The 19824-nt window shown below is 36.3% G+C and overlaps 1 protein-coding gene across 1 annotated transcript in view; it reads left to right on the top strand.

Annotated features, from left to right (window-relative positions):
- Positions 1–18291, top strand: part of SLC16A7 (solute carrier family 16 member 7) — a 95466-nt gene extending 77175 nt beyond the window's left edge. The window contains exons 3-5 of the mRNA XM_075080939.1: positions 5503–5646; positions 7247–8059; positions 10712–18291. Of these exons, the coding sequence (XP_074937040.1) occupies positions 5503–5646; positions 7247–8059; positions 10712–10983 (1229 nt within the window). The 3' untranslated portion in view covers positions 10984–18291. The remainder of the gene's footprint in view (positions 1–5502; positions 5647–7246; positions 8060–10711) is intronic.
- The last annotated feature ends 1533 nt before the right edge of the window (positions 18292–19824 follow it).

The raw sequence follows: 19824 nt of genomic DNA, 5'->3' as shown, positions 1-19824 counted from the left end.
GATACAACAGATGGAGCCCAGAGTCATGGACTGGGTGAACTCAATGGACATTTTAATGGACATTTTACAGGGAAGGTCCATGAACTAAGGGAATGATGTCTGTGTATTATGTTAAAGGATGGGAAGGGGAGGGGTGGTGGTTGGTACAGTTGTATTGCATCATATGGGACCTGGGCATGGTGTAAATGGTATGGAATAAGGGGTGGAGAATGTGCTGGTTTTGGCTGAGAAGGGGTTAATTCTCCTCACTGTGGGGGTCGGCTACCTTTCCAGCTTCCCACACTCTGCCGCGTGGCGGTGGGGGGGGGGGGAGGGGCAGGGCCATGGTGGGGGCGGCTGACCCCGACTGGCCAATGGCAGGTTCATTCCATACCATGTGACACCATGACCAGTATATTGAGGGGGGGCAGTGGCAGCGCGGAGGCGGCGCGGCGTCGGGTCGGCGGGCGGCGAGCGGCTGCGGCGCGTGCGGTTTGTTCCGGCGGTTCGTTCCCCCTCTCCCCTCCCTTCCCCCCTCCCCCGGGGCTTTGCGCCTCTCGTTGTTCTCCTTTACATTGCATTTCTACTGTTGTTTCTTTTAATTTTAATTATTAAACTGTTCTTATCCCAACCCACGAGCGTTACCCTTCTGATTCTCTCCCCCATCTACCGGTGGGGGAGTGAGCGAGCGGCTGTGTGGGGCTGAGCTGCCGCTAAACCACGACACCATATTAAGACAATAAACATATTTTAAGGGGGAAAAAGTGATTATTTCTTCAAATATCTGCTTTTTAAATCTACTTATTCAGTTATCTAGTCTTTTTTAATTGCTTTTCACTTATAACAGTATGGCTTAGAAGAAGGATGATTTAAATGGTGATTGAAAAATTAAATTTGGAAGTGAGAGGAAAATATAGATTAATGCTCCCTTTGTTATTTTAAGAAATAATTAATCTCATTTGTAAGCAATACATTTCTTCCAAGAGGACTTGGTATTCACTGAAGACCAACAGAAGCAGCTTTGTCCTCACATTTTGCACAATACAGATGTGCAAGTGAATGTCCTGCTGAGCCATCAAAACAGAATGTAGATGTCACATTATTATAGGCTTTGTATAAAACACCATAAACAGCTCCCAAATGCATGAGCCAGTCTCGGCTCACATAGCCGAAATGACTTTTGCCATCTTTCCCTTGACATATAATGAAAAATGTGAAAAGCTGCTATTTTATCTTTTCTTCTAAAGTATTCATATCCTGCTGTACAGCCCTTCCTGAAACTGTTCTTCAGTGGCACTGGTTACAGTTGCTGTCTTATTCCTTCTCACAGTCTGGTCATTTGCCTCAAACAGAAAGATATAAAACAAAAGTACAGCGAGGAGACTGTTAGTGTATTATGATAATGGCCTTAAATTTGTTTTAGGGAGTGTATAGTCTTTTGTGGCTGATGGTTTGTAGGTGCTAAGGGAGAGATCAGAGTAAATATTCTTGTGGGCTTCCTGACTTAACATCTGTTATGTAGTTACTTAAGGCTTCGGAAAAGTAGACTCAGAGATCCAGCAGTCCTTTAGTGCATTAATGTGCATTAATGTATAGCATGATTTTGGCAGTGTTACAGTACTTAAACAGCTTAATATTCCTTCTGCTAAAAAGAAAAAAATATGCAAGGGATATAGATTCATGCTGGCATGTGAGCACTGCTTAAAAAATTGTAGAAGCTGTTAGATGCGAAATGATATTTGTGCATGGCTATAAAATATAAGATGGCAGGCATACAGCTGGAATTTATGTAGATTCATATACATTAAGGTATGAATATGCATTGTTTTATGAGACTCCAAACCCAAGTATATACATATATGTAACCAGAAAATTCATAACCCACTCATGAGATTGGAAGGGTTCCTAGATAACTCAGGGAGTAAGCTTAAACTAATATTAAGGCTTAGAGAACAATTAATATTTCCCACACGCACAAATTTTAAATCAAAATACTGGAATATCCTAAAAGAAAACCCAAAATTAAATGGAGCTGTGGTGGTAAATGCACATCATTAACTTAAGGAAAACATCTCAAAGAGAATATGATGTTTGAAGGAATTTTAAATTCATAATACATTTCAGATTTAGGTCATTTAAAAGTACAGAGCTCAGACCCACCAACTTTGTCTTTACTCTGGTGTCTTCATCCACTGCCTTCGTAAATTAGTATATCCATATTTGACCTCTAGCTAACAGGTCTTGTAGGTGAGGCTAGCATTCCATGCGTTGATCTGAAAAGCTGTAACTTACAATCCTGGCCTAACCACCACAGTTAAGATCTGTAGAGGTCCAATTTTCTTATTCCTAATAAGTAACTGTTTGCAAAGTGATCTCCCTCAGAGGACTGTACTATGAAACTTACCCACCCAAAAAACCCCAACCAACTAAACACTAAAAAAAACCCACTTCTCCAAACCCTTAAACAAACAAGAATCTGGCTCATTTTCCTGTTCTACAGGAGAAGGAAGGAAGGAAGGAAGGATTGATGGAACAGTATTAAAGAATATGATTATTATAGTCAGTATTCCTCTGGGGAGAATATTACAGCAGAGCTCATTTTTGTCCCTGATTATGTATGGAAAATTTTGTCAGTGCTGGGCAATGCTTTTTGATCCATAACTTTATTTAAAATGATAAAAATATAGCAAATGGTATTGCACAAAATTCTTTTTTAATGCCGTTCCTTTCTTTCCAACACTTGATAGTCTGCTATGTGTGGATTTACCTCATCTTTTTTATTTGGTCTCACACCTATCCTTCTGACTTTTCACGCTGTCTTTGTTTAATGAGAAAAGAAACAGATTTCTAACAGATCTATCTACATCATAACTGAAGTATTTATGTATTTATGTAAGGATACAATTTAAGGTGCTGCCTGTAGTGAATAAATCTGGAAATAGTATGGTCAAATATTTACCTGCTACGATGCCTCTTTCCTACATTTTTTTCTAAGGCTCAGCAAAGGAACATTTTAAGGCTACAGAAAGGCAACGTTTATTACAGCAGTAATTTGGGGGGAGGTCAGTTTTTAACAAATACTGCACAAATTTTTCATTTACAGTTTTGTAAATACTTCCATCTCATCACAAGAAAAAGAACTTCAAAATAATTTTCAAAATCATTATTTTGGTCTTTGAAGTGAAATACTGTTATTGTGTCATAGCAATTATAACAATTAAAACTTTTTTTTCCCCAGAAAATTGTCTTTAATCTAATTTATTTCCAAAAATATAAATATTAATAGATATAGGAATGAAAATTTTTGCTTTGAGTTAAACAAAGAGTTCAAGTTTCAAGGGGCTTTTTTGACCCAGAGTAATATTTGCATTGTTCACATATTTCAAAGGGGCTTTCTTTCTAATTCAAACACAAGCCAAACTACTGATTGTCCAAACATAGCTCTATAAATAAAAAATATTGTGATCGAAGTTACGCTTCAGCATAGTTATGAGAACACAAGTTTATTAAGACAGGAGAAGTAAGCATGACATATTTGGGAAGTGTTTGGAGCACAATTTGTCCGTCCTTCATGTTTCACTGCTTTCTCCATATGGCCTCAAAGGAGAAACCCCACCTCATCACTGTTCTGCTCCACGGTTCCCCCCAAATGGAAATAAAGAAGTGTTAAGTATCTCATAATATAAGCTGTCAGCAAAATGTTTTAGTGCTTCATATGTGATTTAAAGTCTTTTAATAAATCTCTGGGCTGATGTATATTTGGTGGGCCATTCCATGCTGTGCATTTTCAAGTCTGTTGGTTTCAATATGAGGTTATGCTGAAACTGCAGTTCAGTGAGCAGCAGAGCATGGTCTCCTGTGTTTATATGTCTGGAAGATGAGCCCTAATGCCTTCAGTATTAGCATCCTTTACCTTCCCAGTAAAATAGCCACCCTGTTTATCCTCTGTGCCCCCGCCTACCTTGAATGGCACAGCTGCCTGAACAAGAAGAGAGATTGCTTTTACTGGTGGAAAGCTGAGTGTATTGGCCAGTGTCTGTGCTGCTTGGGCAGGGACCTCCTTTTTTAATCAGACCCTGCCCTAGAATCCTTGTAACCCAAGTTATTTAATGAATGCACAAACCATAAGATCTAAACATCACTCAAATCTTTGCTTTTCAGTCAATTTAATTTCCAACTGACCTCTGGATTCACAAGCTATTAGAAAAGACGGGCAGGCACAGGACAACATTACTGTAGAAGCTTATTTCTGTAGGGAAGTAAGCTAAAAATTGATCATTTGGCATATGCTGAAGAATTTTGTTGTTGATATGCAATTAGTAATTAATACTTACAGTACATCAATAATAATACTTTAATACATTTAAGGCAATTAAAACAGTGGAATCTAAAATAACACTGTACCTATGAAAATACACTTTTTTATTTCGTTGCATTTGGCTTTTCCACATCATGGAGTTTCTGGCATTTATTCCTTTAGGTATTTATAAAGAGAGAAACTTAAAACTGTTACCAGTACAGTGAATGATTTGCCATGAAATCACATGCAGAGCTTGGCATTCCACTTTATGCCAGGTGCCTGCTTTATCTTGAGTTTGAAATTTATTGCTTTTTATCGGGGGGGGCAGTTTAATTTTTGAATTGGATAAATTTAGTTATTGTGAAAGCAACATTATTCGTAATGGTTTGGGCCAGATATAGCCCAGTCAGATGGTATGCAGGTTTACCTAAAGAGCTTTGACAACCTCTTAATCTTGATATGTAGTACACCATCTATTCTAGTCACGGTCATTTAAAAAACATATAATGCATGTCACGCTAAATTGCACACTAGCTGTTTGTTTAGTATGGACGTAATTACACCATAAACTGAATTGCAGTTGAAACTGAAAAATGGACGTGTAGCAATATTTTCAAAGTTTATAGGTCTTTATGCTAAACCACATCTTAGATTTTCCCAGACAACCTATAGTAATCTTACTGCCCATTAACACTCTTTTCTGGATGAGGTATGGGAAAATGAGCCTCAGGAGCCAGAAATTTACATTCTGATTTGACAATATTTTTAAGTGTATGTGTAGTTTTAAGTAGGGGTCCAGGACATGCTACAGTATTAAGATCAGTTATTCGTTTGCTTGCCTGGAGGTTCCTCCTGCTCTGTGGAGTTTTGATATCTGCCTATACCTGAAATTCTTTAGTCCTTGCACTTTCAAAACTTCCATTGACCAATTTCAGTATTGATTGCTTGTGAACTGTAACAATCCCTCTTGCTTGTCTGATGTCTTTAATATTTTGATCCATCTCCATGACTAATCAACATATATATTGTCATGGAGGCAATATATCCACATCCAGGCTAATGTGTCCACAAACTCACAGAGTGCATTTGTAAGGCAATCAGTATAGAAACAGCTAAGCATTTTCAGGGATGGAAGAGTACAGCATTCCAACATATCCTAAACACAAAGACATGTATGATGGAGTTACCTGTTACCTGTTAATGTATTTTCTTTCTACCAACAGGTCCCATAAGCAGCATTTTGGTGAATAAGTACGGTAGCCGGCCTGTGATGATAGCAGGAGGTATCCTGTGTTCATTTGGTATGATTGCTTCCTCTTTCTGCAATAGCGTCCTGGAACTTTATCTATGTATTGGTGTTGTTGGAGGTAAGAGTCCTGTTTAAAAGGGAAATATTATATTATATTACATTACATTACATTATATTTATTATATTATTATAATATTATTTCTAAGACTGTTCTACCAATAAGTCTTACTGTTAAAGAACTCACTGTGCAAGGCATTGTACAAATGCAAACCAAGAAGGTAGCAAGATCAGTTCATTTCAGCTACCTGAACTATCTAATCCTTTAAATTAGCTGGTATGATGTTAAATTATTTCTTAGGGTATTTCAGGAACAACTGATGATTTTATTCAATAATTGCTGTATGTATGTACTGTTCCACACTGCACTGTAATTACCGTATAAAAATTGATTGGCTTGTGACAGCACTTATTACAGTCATTTGTGTAGAATTTCACATTCATTCTTTTAGCTTTCAGTCATGTTGCACTTCAAATGGGGTGGCAAGAGGCTAGCAGAATTCTAGTAAAAATATGAAGGCTAGTACCAGCTTTCTGTAGGTTTGGACATACATACACTCTCACAGACAACAGCTTTCAATTCAATAGCTTTCTGTTTGAAATACCCTGGGGACAATCCCCAGATAAAATTATTCATGTATCATCAAAGGCCTGGATATCCCCTAAGGCAATGAACTAAAGTGGTCATAAAGCCAGTAAATTAAATAACCTCCTTATCAAAGGTTGTGGGGTTTTTTTTTTAAACTACCTCCTCAGAATAAGGAAGGCAAATGAAGTGAAATATTGGCAGGTAATCAATGGATGAGATAATAATTGCTGTTATATACAAGCTCATCTTTCTTTATGTTAGGTCTAAAGGAGTCCTTCTTTATTCAGTGATTATTTCTTAAAGCTCTTGGTTTTTACATCCTAAACTTGGAGCTCACTGAAAGAATAAAAACAGTGTCCAGGAATGCGTGTATGAGAAGAAAACTCTCCTGTGCCATCAAGCAGATGCGTAGCTACTTAGACCTTGTTGCCTAGACATCTTAACACAGGGAAAAGACCTAGAAGGTCAGCTTATACACTCACCTGATGACTGCTCCCATGCATGTCCTCTACAACTCTTCCTCCTTTCGTAGTGACTTCATATGTAGGGAAGTGGAGCTGAATGTGCTCCAAAGTAATTAGCCATTTTAAGCTCCACTTTTGTACACAAGTTTGATCTTAAATAGGGCTGGAAATGAGAAATGAGGAGATTTATGCATTTAAATACACCTTGCATTCATTGTAGCTAAGGTGACATTTAATAACTTTTGTGAAATGAGCCAAGAGAGAATTGCATTATAGCTTAGTAAATATAAAAATGGTGAGTCAAGGCACTGATACCATCATTCTTCTGTGATGCCCTGTCTTTATCATTGCTGAAACACAACAAGGAGTTTTGGCTTTTATTCCAGTGCTGCAGGAGGAAATGGCAGAATGCCACCGTGACATAGTCTTGGCACTAACACACATGGACAGCAATGAAGCTGTATTTAATTCTCTGATGCTAGTTGGTTTCTGTCTTCATTGGGAATCACTGGATTAGATACTGGTCATTTTAAAAATAACTTGAAAGAGGTGTGATACAGTTCTTAGTGCATGACCTTCAATAATACTGTCTTTTATGTGTTGTTTAGGTCTGGGTTTAGCATTCAACTTACAGCCTGCCTTGACCATGATTGGCAAGTATTTCTATAAGAAGCGTCCCATTGCTAATGGATTGGCCATGGCTGGAAGTCCAGTTTTTCTGAGCACATTGGCACCTCTCAATCAATTCCTTTTTAATGCGTTTGGCTGGAAAGGAAGCTTTCTCATTCTGGGAGGACTTCTTTTGAACTGCTGTGTGGCTGGGTCACTTATGAGACCTGTTGGACCGAAAACAGTCCTTCCTGTGAAAAAAGATGTTGAAAAAGGCACAGGAGATTCTACCTTGCACAAAAACAACAAGAAGTCTTTTTGGCAAACTATGAATAAATATCTAGATCTGTCCCTCTTCAAACACAGAGGGTTTCTGATCTATTTGTCAGGAAACGTCATTATGTTTATTGGTTTCTTTGCTCCAATAGTGTTCTTGGCTCCTTATGCCAAGCACAAGGGAATTGATGAATATTCTGCTGCATTTTTGCTATCTATCTTAGCCTTTGTAGACATGTTTGCTAGGCCTTCAATGGGACTCGTAGCAAACTCCAAGTTTATCCGGCCAAAGATTCAGTACTTTTTTAGTTTTGCTGTCTTGTACAATGGCGTCTGTCATATCTTGTGCCCTCTGGCAACAAATTACACTGGCTTGGTGATATACGCTGTATTTTTTGGGTTTGCATTTGGAATGGTTAGCAGCGTTCTTTTTGAGACATTGATGGACCTCGTTGGGGCTGCCAGATTTTCCAGTGCGGTTGGACTTGTCACCATCGTGGAATGTTGCCCTGTGCTTATAGGCCCTCCACTAGGAGGTAAGAGTCTCTTTTATTCCATTTTTTCAGACATTACAGCATAATCTTGCAATTTATTATTAAATTAATATAAATATTATTCTTAATGTTATTTAATGTTTTCTGTGTGACTAGGAATGTACTGTAGCAGCAGTGTACTGTATCAATTATCTTTGCACTTTACAGCTGCAGATCCACATGAAAATCTAAACGTGTACATTGTGTGCATGTGCATTAGATGAAAAGTATATCTCTAGCGGCCTAGAAATCTATGTGAAAAATGTATGTTTTCCTGATAGCATGTAGTGCTAACTTTGCAGCCTTGATTTACATATATTCAGTTCCAATTTGCTCTTTGCCAACACAGTTCTTACTTTCTTGAATTAGTCAAATCCACTGCTTAGTTTTTGTTAAGATCTCACAGTGACTTATAGTTTCTCTAACCAAATGGCAGCTAGAGGACCACACGTGTAAGTTTAAAATAGCAACTTTAGTTTGCCTAAACAGAGAGGATTGACATTTCTAGAGAGAAGAAACCAGGTTGGTAGTGAGGTGCCAGAAAGGACAGGGGCATGCTCAGCAGCCCAGGCAGGGTGTGTACCTGGTGGGATTCCAGCACAGTGCTATGGAGCGTTGCGCCCTGGCAAGATTTCACACCACAGCCTTGCCCTCAGCCAGTCCTTTAGACTGTTTCTATAGCGAACAGATATGTGTCAGGCAATTCAGAGTGCGAACCATCCTACATTGACTAAAAGATGGTAATGTTGCCAACCTCGTTCTTTTGAGTGTAAGGGGAGCTCAAAGGGAGCCTAGGTGTATAGCTTGGACTATATTTATAACTTTTGGGCATCTAGCACCAAAAATGACAAGAGTCTTATCTAAAGTGTTTTCTGATTGCTAGCTTTTTAGTCAGTATTTAGTAACGCTGTTAGTAAGTTTTATAATCTTAAGGTTTCTCATGATGTAAAAGACTACAAAAATAGATGCTCAAATCTTACGGAAAGGTATCTTTAAGTGTGTGTGTGTATGTTGCAGTGTAAGCTCAACAATATGAAAATATGAGGATATGGAGATTACCAGACTTGTGAACATACACTATAACCACATAAGCAGAGCCACAACAGTCAGCAAAACTATACGTGCCTAAAGCCATTTATAATTATCAAAGTATTTTAAGGATTACTCTCACTATTCATATGAAAATAGCATTGTCTAGTGAAATTTTTAATATGCCAAAACAATTCCACACACTTCAGTACAATAATATTTCTACAAGTAAATGTTTAACAGTCTTCAAGATATTCCATATTTCCCTCATCTTTTAATTTACAAATTCATTTTAGTAATGGTAGAACAAAACTTACTTTTCTCACACAGACTCTTCCTATGCCACCTAGTGGGGGGACTGAGCCTGTGACCACTGGCGTCCAGCCTTTTCAGTCAGGTTCTGAAATCATTACCTCAAAATATATTAAATCGAATATTTATGAGGCCGTAGCATATGCAACTACTTTCTTGTCAGTATATTAGCTTTGCAGAAGTTTTGAAAAGCATGTGTTTGTGCTGTATCTGTGAATAATTGATTTATCTTGTTAAATAGAGACAACAAAGGGGATGAGCACATGGAAAAGCTAAATTCCAGTTTTGACTTGTTCGTATTATTTGAAATATTATTCTGAAGTAATGTTAATGAAGAATTTAATTTTTAATCATCAGTTTTATGAGACTGCTCATCGATAAAAACCAGTAAATTGTACTATTTATACTAATAGATGAATTATACAGTTGCAGTGCTGTTTGAGATTTCCTAATACTAGGCTTGTGAAATAAAGAAAAGACTAAAATAATCTGATGGCTTGTAAATGTGTATCAGGTGAATAGACTGGCATTATGTCTTCAACCCAGTAAAAGCATCTAAATACATACTAAATTGAAGCATACAGGTTATCCTTTGAATTTCAATGACAGTGTAGCAGAGTTCAGACCTAAATAGATGGGTACATACAAATGCTGATTTGGCAGTTGGGAAAATTTGGAAAGAATGGCTCATAAAGTAGAAGAATAGTTATATTTTATTTTCCTTGTCATGACCAAATTAATCTCAGAGGTCTGGATGTAATTTTTAGGTACAGGCTTCAAAGTTCAAAACTCAGCAGCTGAGCCTGATAGCTGAAGGGACAAGTCTTTCTATCTCTTTTCCCAGTCATAAGAAAGTAAAAATGAAAAGAAAGCAGTTGATGCACAGTGACAGCAGCCTAAAAAGGCACACACTTCTTCATCCTATTGTCTGTATGCAGCCTCCGTGAGTGTCAGACAGTCACTCCAAAACAATAGGAAACGAAATTAGGAGGTGAATAAAATAGTGAGGCAATGAAAGAATGAAAATGAAAGAACTAAAAAACTGTCTGTCATTATTCGTTAAGCTTTACTTCCTTTGTTCTTCAATATTTTATCATTGTCAGCGATTCCAATGGCAATTGCTAGCTTGACTAACACAGGTTCCATTAGAGTTCCGCTATATAAGTTAAATCATTTGAACATGTTGAAAATGCTTTTCTACTTCAAATTCAAAACCAGGCAATATATAGGTATTTATCCTAGGGAAAGATCTGGATTGTGTTGAGCATTCTCTTCTAACGGCTCTTTTTCTCTCTTCTTGTCTTTGTTTTTCAGGTTGGTTAGTGGATGTTACTGGTGAATATCAGTATATGTATTTTGTCTGTGGAGTGATTGTGATTGTGGCCAGTATCTGGTTGTTCATTGGCAATGCCATTAACTACAGGCTTTTGGCAAAAGAAAAGAAGTTAGAAGATGAGAAACTGAAAGCACAGAAGAACGCTGACTCGAAGGAAGCAGAACCATTAACAAACAATGAGAATGAAGATGCTGCCAGCAGAGCTGATAAAGCTCTTGAAGATCCTTCAGAAAGAGAAACCAATATTTAATCTGCAATATAGCTCAGAAGGCAACATTTATGACTTCCATTAAAAATATGTCTTCAAGACACAGGCCGGGTTTTGTAGTAATAATGATCAGTCAGAATATTGGATGGGAACAGTTTTTTGCCCCATGGCAAGACTCTAAGTTAAATTACTATCTACAGTTTATTTATTTCAGTGATACAAAATTGAGATTACAGAGGTAGTGACTCCATGCAAATGAGTCCATCAAAATATGACTCTGGACAATCAAGAGTCAGGTAAACCAAACTATATATAAAGCCTTCCAATGACACACAGTCTTGTTTTAAAAGTATATCTAATGCAAAAGTATCTCTTACTCTTATTTGAGAAGATACTTTGTGTTCATCTTTAGAGTATTATTAAAGTCTGTTGAAATAATCTGCCCAAACTGTACTTACCAATAATATTCAAAAGAACATGAGCTCAAAGATTTGTTTCAAAAGAGACGAAGTACACGAGTGAAGCACACTGAAACATTTTTCTTTTTTGTATGCCCACTAGATCAAAAAGATACAATATGTCTGTATAAACAATTATAATATGGATGTAAAAGTTAAGGTTAGAAGACGAACAAGTGGTGGGCACCATCTTTAAAATACAACAAACAGCTGAATTAAAATATATTCCAAAAGTTGTTTCCTCCTGAGATAGCTGATTACATTGTACTTCAGCACACCCATTTGAACACAAAGTACGTTCAGACCTCACTAATTCAAACTAAGCTAAAATCTGCCTGTACATAAAAGGATTTAAAACCAAGATTTACATTGCTAACAAGAGTAGCAGTTAGGTTGTGTGGTTATGTATTCTTGTATGGCTGAAGGAATTGGACTGGACTCTGAAACCTTCTTCTGAAAGGGACTAGATTCAGAACCTGCTGATGTTAAAAGGATACTTAACCTTGGCTTTTGTGGCCTGAATCCGTTTCATGGCAATGACTTCAAAGTAGATGCTTGGGTTTGTGGGCAAGTCATTAGTTGTTTGATGGTCTCCTGAGAGGAGATTTAAGGTCTAACTTCAGGTCTTTGCAGACAGGTAACTTTATACTAGTTCTCGCCTCCCTTTCCCATGTATTTAGTGAAAAGCTACTTCCCTTTTGTAATGCCAGTTTGAGCAAAAATGCTGCAAGGCACATTGACAGTGCCAGTCTGGAAGCTTTGTATTGACATATCATTTTTGTGCAGGGTATTTGGTCTTGTGTCTACAGTTTCACACAGACACTCATATAAATTAAAATGTACACAATTGTTCCTTTAGGCAAAAGACAACGTAAGGTTACGATTTTACTTTATAGAAATTAGCATTGCACTTGAAAGCTAAAAGGGCAAGCTTCTGAAGGTATTAAGTGAAAATATTTCTGTTCTGTTTGTAGGTGAGGAAAGGTGCTATTCGTTTTGGAGAAGCATATAAATGCCTCGGAAATTGTGAAAATTAAGGGTCTGACTCAAAACATTTATGTACTGTTTATGCAGAATACACATACATTCAATCCAGGGAAAAGAATATCATTCATTTTAGCCCCCTTAAATCTCAAAAAGTTGCAAATATATTGGACAGACAGCTAGCTGTGTTAAACATACTTTGAAACACCAATAACAAAAGAAAAAAAAATCTAGTAAATATGTGAGTGCTTTTAAGAAAGAGTAGTGTTCAATATTATTATTTTATTTCTTCTAAAATTTTGGTAGTGCTTGCTTCTGTTTTGCTGGGTTATCATCTTATATACTACGAACTTCCACAGCAATGCTGAACATTTTCATTATCTCAGCACTTTTTTGGGGGAGAAGCATCATGAATCTACCCACAGCATGGTACAGAAATTAATACCTACTTTTTACCTAGCTATATGCAGGAAAACCAAACACCTTCTACAAATCCTGTAATTTTACAGACATATCAGCAACGAAATATGTACATTTCAGAGTTTTGGAAGGAAATACGGGTTACATGCTCAGATTTGAGCAGTGAAGTGTGTAAAGGAGAATGATTTTGTCCCAGTAAAATTACAGTTCCTCTCCCAGCCCCCAGCTTCAAAGAAGAAATAAATACATTACACCTCCTTCCAAACCATAGCCCTGCCAACACCCCATGAGGTAAAAGTGTTGCTCTTTTTTTGGCTGTGCAAACATACAGGGTGAATTCCAGGATCTGTGAAGGCCCTATGTGCCTAGAGCCAGAAAGTGATGAGGAGTTTCATAGACACTAAGCTTCCATACAGTAAGTAATATCACTTATAAATACTGATTTGTGAAAGATGAACTGAAATTTTAGCTAAAGAGTAGTCATCAGGAACATCACTCTGCTCTTGATAGCAAGCGGTAGAAAGGCAGAGGTTATTTGAAAAGAGATGAATATAGAGGCTGAACCAAAATGACCAAGGCAAAATTCTAGGCATTTATTATCTCTTTGCAAAAAACAGCGTGATTCAGAAGATAGGGTAGAAGACGACAAGTGTCAAGTGTTGACTTAAGTCCGTTAAAAGTTGCTATTGGCTAAATAAGGGACTCAGAAGAAAAATGATAAAAAAAGGCTCTCAGGAAACATGCAGGCAACTTAGCTGTTCTATGCAGGATCACAGAATACGATGCAACATGGCATAGGAAATAAGGGAAAAACAAGGTTCCTCGAGCCACAGACACACCTGACCACCAGTAACAAAAATTATGTTACTATCTCAGAGGAAATAAAAATTTATATAAACACAGCCCTCTGCAGAGCTACTACTTTATCATCTCTGGTCAACTATGTTAAAAAATAATAGGAATAAAAGAGCTGCTTTACCACCACTCACCAATGTGCATTTTTTAATTCAGTAGGGTAGAAAGATGTAGCAGGCAACTGGAGCAATATAAAGTATGAACTGAGTCAAGTGAAGCATTTCCATACATCTTGTTCATTACTTTACCTAATAATACTAGCAACAAAATAAAAAGTATCAGAATAGTCTTGATATTACTGAATATTAAGGAAGTTAAAATCCAGAGATGAATGAGGAAAATTGGAACCCTATTTATGCAAAAACTGCCTGGAATTAAAAAACTCTGTCTTCCAAATAACAGGTCCTAAAGGGGCAATTGCCTTGTATATGTAACTCTCATTTCTAAAAGTAATAATAATAATAAATTGCCTTGAATCAATTCTATACTGAGCAGCAAAGTAGCAAAACTAGTATAACTTGCCTTCAAACCTCTGAATATCACTCTTACTTGCACTGAGCTGTAATTTCTCCTGCAAATCATTTCATCATTACATTTCTGCTTTCAGAATAAGAGCTGGATATGTACCAGCTCTCTAAATACCCCTGGTTTCTTTTAACAACTTTGCCCCCAATCTGGAACACCACAGGGTCAGGACTAAGAGATACCCCTGCCCTACAATCAAGAAATGTGCTCTCAAACTTCAAGACATACCAGATGCATCTGTAATGCATTATGGAGTCTGTAGTCTCCGTCAGTCAGTGCAAGCAAATCCTTAATTGCTTTTAATCTCATTTATACTCATGTATACTTCATCCTCTTCATTTCTCTCCCACAATATCACTGAGTCTAATTATCATCTTGCTCTTATTTGATCAATCAAGAAAAATAAAGCCAAAATTTAAAATTAGTAGGAAAGAGGATAACATCAATAATATTTTTTCTATTTAACATCAAGGTTACATTTCAAGTAGTTTCAGAGTAGACATCCAGATACTTTTATCTCTTTAGGGTTTTTTGACATTGTACTCTCTAGTAGCTGGAGGGTTCTTCTGTATTGCCCTTTCCAACTCCAGAGAAAGACTTCTCACCAATAATTCTCAGCACTTTTTCAAGAACATATCAAAAGTTCACCCCTCCCACCTCTCACCATTGAACTCTAATTGCAAATGTTGTCAGTTCTGTATTTCCATTAAGTTCACAAAAAACACATTTTTATATGAAATTATGCAACATAGTCAGGCTACAATCCTTTTATTTCAGGAGTGTGATTTGTTAACTGTTTTGACAGTTAGAGAAAATCTCATTTTATCTTCAAATACATTTGTTTTTAATGATGCTGTCCTTAGGAGAGGAAATTCAACTTTACTTACTGCTGGAGTGAATGGCAGCAAGTTCACTGGCATCGTGATTCAAAATTCACATGAATTTTAATGGTCTTTTTGCACATGAGCATCCAGTGTGGTTAAAAAACAGTTGGCAGTGTGTACATAATTGTTCCTCCCACACAACTCTCGTTCTTCTTGAAGGTTCCCCACCCCCACCTCCACCCCCCACCCTGTTCTCCATTGTGATGTAACACAAGGAATTTGGGCCTGGCATGTAGTGATTTTTCTTAAATGCTTTCTTGTGATTCTCTTTCCTCAAATGCCTAGGCAACATTTTCACTTGCTACTTTCAGGTCTGGATGGTTGCATTAGTGGGGAGGTATTATCCAGATACACACTAAGCTACGGATGCCATATACAGCCAGATTTGGGGCAGCCATCAGGATTTCACCAAACAAAGCCAATGACCACTTTTATAGACAAACATTCTGTAACTGATACTGATAATTTTGCCTATAACAAAATGGAATCGAGGCAACTTTTGTTCGTTTCTCTATAGATTACTATTTTTCTACTCACAGAGAGGAATAAAAAGGGAATTTTTAAATTATTTTCTGAGATGACATATCAATTTTAACAAGGCTCCCTGGATTTTTTTGGGGGTGGGTGATTTTCTGATATTTGTGCATATATGTATTGAAAGTGTTTGCATGTATTGTCACCTTTTTGATCACAATTTGCCTAAGCATTGCTATGTAATTTCAACATAATTTGCATGTTGTTTTGCAGTTCAACTTTTTCTTGTCATCTACCTCTCAACTGAAGTTTGGAGACTTGCATGACCCTGGAAGAATACAGTTAACAAAAAGCATAATGATAAAACCTGTTCAGACTATTAGAAAGTGTCCCAAATATTTAAAGCTACTTACAGTTCTATTTTTAAGGCAGTGCATATTTATGACCAAATTCTTGTATTAATTGGCATAGCTTTATTAAATCTAAAGGTTTAACCCATATTGGTATCGTTTTTACATCACTGAACTGGTATAAAAACTCAGGGTGATATTTAGATATCCAGAGTCTGCTGCCCTTTCTGTGAGATGCTGGCCCTCTTTTTTTTTTTTTAGTTTTAGTTTTTGTTTTGTTTTCTTTCCATTTCTGCATTAAGTGGAAGTAATTAAATGAAGGTATTACATAGTTAATACATCCAAACAGTTTTAAAAAGTATTACACAATGCTTTGCATTTTGCATCCCTAAAAAAAAAAAGGGTTTATGTGGTTTAGAAATAATACAGAATTTTAGCTTGCCCCCCCGCTTTGTGGGGCAGTTGAGGGAGATGGTCACAAAACGTTGGACTGGGGCCAAGGAATAATGATTGTTCTTCATGTGCTCTTTACAAACCCAGAGATGATTGTTTCTTCAAAGATATTCTTTTCAGTCTGCAAACCATTCTTGCCTTCTAGGACCTAGTACAAAGTCCACTGAAGCCAGCATAAAAAACCGTTTCAAAATCAAAAAGAGCTTTATTAGTCGTTGGAGGTGATGTGGCTTCAGTGGAGGCTTCAGCCTTATTTTCTCCATAGTAAATCTCAGGAGTATCAGGTATTACACAGCAAATACAGGATTTGTTGCAACTGGCAAATTTAGCTATGCCTGCATAATATTCCTAATGAATCAGTCCCTGAATTAACGCACAATATGTATATTTTAATAGCCTATGTAAATAAAAAAGTCAAACAGAACCTCTGGATGTAGATTATAAAATATAGAGGATATATTTAAATAAATATCCAAACAAATCTGTTTAACCCCAAAGGAAATTACCTATTTCTTTTCAAGCCTTTCTTCAGCAGTTTATAATCGTCATTTTTGTTATTTCCAGAGAAAATGGTTTATGACTTTTGGGAATGTATACGTAGATTTATATATAAGGGAATATATATGCGTAAGTGTGAATATGTTTTTATATATGTATTCCCCTATATATTAAACTCTAATTTATATATATTATATATATTTATGTATATATAAAATATATATAAGGTTTTAGAGTAAGTTGCATACTGTGCCTGATAAATGAAGCATATTTGTAAGCAGATAAAAGACTACAGCAAATAACAGAAAATATTAAAGGTTTTCTACAAGAGTATATTTTATTGTTTTTCAGTTTCTGCTGGTTTTATTTATATTAGAAATTCATTCAGAAAACAGTATTATTACATAACACTTGTATTTCAACCATGACTCAATTCAAAGGGGCCTAAGATCACTGAGAATTTTCATTGTTATTAGACTATAAAACCTACATTGTTGGTGAAGGGGTCGGTGGTTTTTGCTGCAGAAGTATTAACTAGGTGGTCTCTGAACAGACCGCAACACGTAGACAGAATTTTCATCTATTGTAGTATGTATGACAAGATCATAAGAGGTATTGAGGGACGTGATATTCTTGTAAAATGTATGGAGAATGAGGATAATCATGGCCCTGCAAACAATATTCCTGTTTAATTATTGTGGGAATCTCTCCAGATCACTAGTCTCTAAAAACACTGACAATTTTTCATAACTTTTCCAGCTTCTGGGGTTTAGTTGTTGTTTTTTTTTTGTCTGCCAATAGGTAAGCCAGTGAGAAGTCTACATTTGTCTCTGACTCTTTAAAGTTCTACCTTAAAGTTACTGAGAGATTTTTTCAGAGTGGTACATAAAGCACTAACATAAATACTCTTCCTGAAGTGTGACATAGGTGCATTTTCCATTTATAGCCTATTTGGAAAGATCGCCATATCTGCAGTCTACCAACAGAACTTGGTATTGCTATGCAATAATTAAACATGCAGTAGCCTTTGTTGTTGACTAATGATTTTTTTCTTCCTTTTTGTATTTTGCAATACTGTACGGATTTTACTTGAATATATTGTCTAGATTTTTTTTTTTGACAATCATTTATTAGCTAGAGGTGCTATTTAAGTTCCAAAGAGATCTGGGTGAATGATAACATTCTCTTTCTAGATGCCAAATCTTTTTTTGCCCTGACAAAATCCATTGTTCATAATGTATATTAACCCTGTAAAATGCTTATGCACTGCATTACATTGTATCTAAATGCATACTTGCTCATTAACTTCTATTCCAGGCTTGTACTAGTGTCTAATATGTCAAGTTTGTCCATATATATTTATGGAAAATTACAATGAAAAATGTGTATGATAAACAATTGAAAAAAAGAGAAAAATTAAAATAAAATTTCCGTGTAAAGTTTCTGAAAGGATGTAAATGCTGGTTTTTTAGACTTTTTAATAGTACATTATTTACACTTTTAAACTGTACAAATATTCATAAATATATTAGCTGATTCAATAATCAAATGTAGCTAAGATCTCAAAATCACTTCTCCTACATACAGAAGCAGAACTGGAAGATTTCCTGTGTAGCAAAGACACTACCAGCAGCAGAACTTGCTACCAGACCCTTGCTATTCCTAATTCCACCATAATTATGATTTAATCTCATACATTACTCAAATACCACCTGGATACCCAGGATTTTCTGCCCTTTACTCTGACTGGGATGTTTTTCTATATTCTATGTACATGCAATATCATTCATCCCTAATACTCATTTTCATACAGAAGAGGAATTTATCCATTTGGCTTGAAATAGTGGATGTAGATAATTCTGTTTCTTCTCTTCTTTCTAAGCATTCCCAGATGCTACGCATTTGTCAGTTGACTTATGGTTATGATTGCTTGCCCCAGTTAAATTGGTGTTTATTTATAGAATGTGATTGGATATTTAAAATAAGATATATTAGGGGGATATTAGAAATAATATTAATATTAGAGATACTAACATCCTTTGCATGCTATGTACACACCTTTTTCACAGAAGCACAATAAGCTATTAGGAAACAATGATGTAAATGCTGACCTGTTGAATAAGAAATAACTTAGTCTATGAAAGCAAATGGTCTTTATTTTTAGATTCCTAACAACTGTAAAATCTATGTTCAAATAATGTTATCTAGAGTATATTTAGATATTGTTTAGATTCTAGGCCCTTGTCCCTTTGGCACAGTGAACCAGGTGTGATATCTAACCCTGCTCAACAGACATTGTTGATACCACTTGCATTCCTAAAGATATGTTGCCTCACTGAATGTTTGCCTCGAAGGTCAGCTGTTACTATGTTTTCCCACAAATGGTATTTTAGTCTTGTAATGAGCCCTTTTAACTCTACTGGTTACCCCAAATTGAGTTAATAGGTTACATTTACCACCACAGCTCAGTAGTAATCACTGCTACAGTTTTATTCCTCTGATCAAGACTTAAAAGCACTGCCACTCCGTAAAGTCCCTGAAACATAATGTGCATATACTATAACCTATGTAATATAATAATGTCCCTAATAGTATGTATGTGAACATTTCTTTTCCCTCATGCCTCTTCATGCACCCTGGCATGCGTGCATTTGCCATAGCACATTATGCTTCAGTTCATCTTCTTAATTGAAATAAGACAATCCCCTAGATATCAGAGATACCAAGTTTATTGTTTAAATATAAAATCAGAATCATAAGCCAAAGACAAATAAATTGTATATATAGTGCATTAACAAGAGACACATAATTAGTGGTTGACATTCACTGGTTGCATAAGTAGTTCAGTTTTCATTAAGTGGCTTCTAATTTCCAGTGGCTGGTGACACAAAACACAAAAGTATACGCAAAAGTATACACAAAAATGTATCCCATGAAGTAAAAAATCTTTGGTTAGAATATATCCATCCCTTCAAAAACTGT

The sequence above is a fragment of the Phalacrocorax aristotelis genome, chromosome 1, assembly GCF_949628215.1.
Source record: "Phalacrocorax aristotelis chromosome 1, bGulAri2.1, whole genome shotgun sequence".
Classification (NCBI taxonomy): Eukaryota; Metazoa; Chordata; class Aves; order Suliformes; family Phalacrocoracidae; genus Phalacrocorax; species Phalacrocorax aristotelis.
This window is presented reverse-complemented; position numbering and strand designations above follow the sequence as displayed.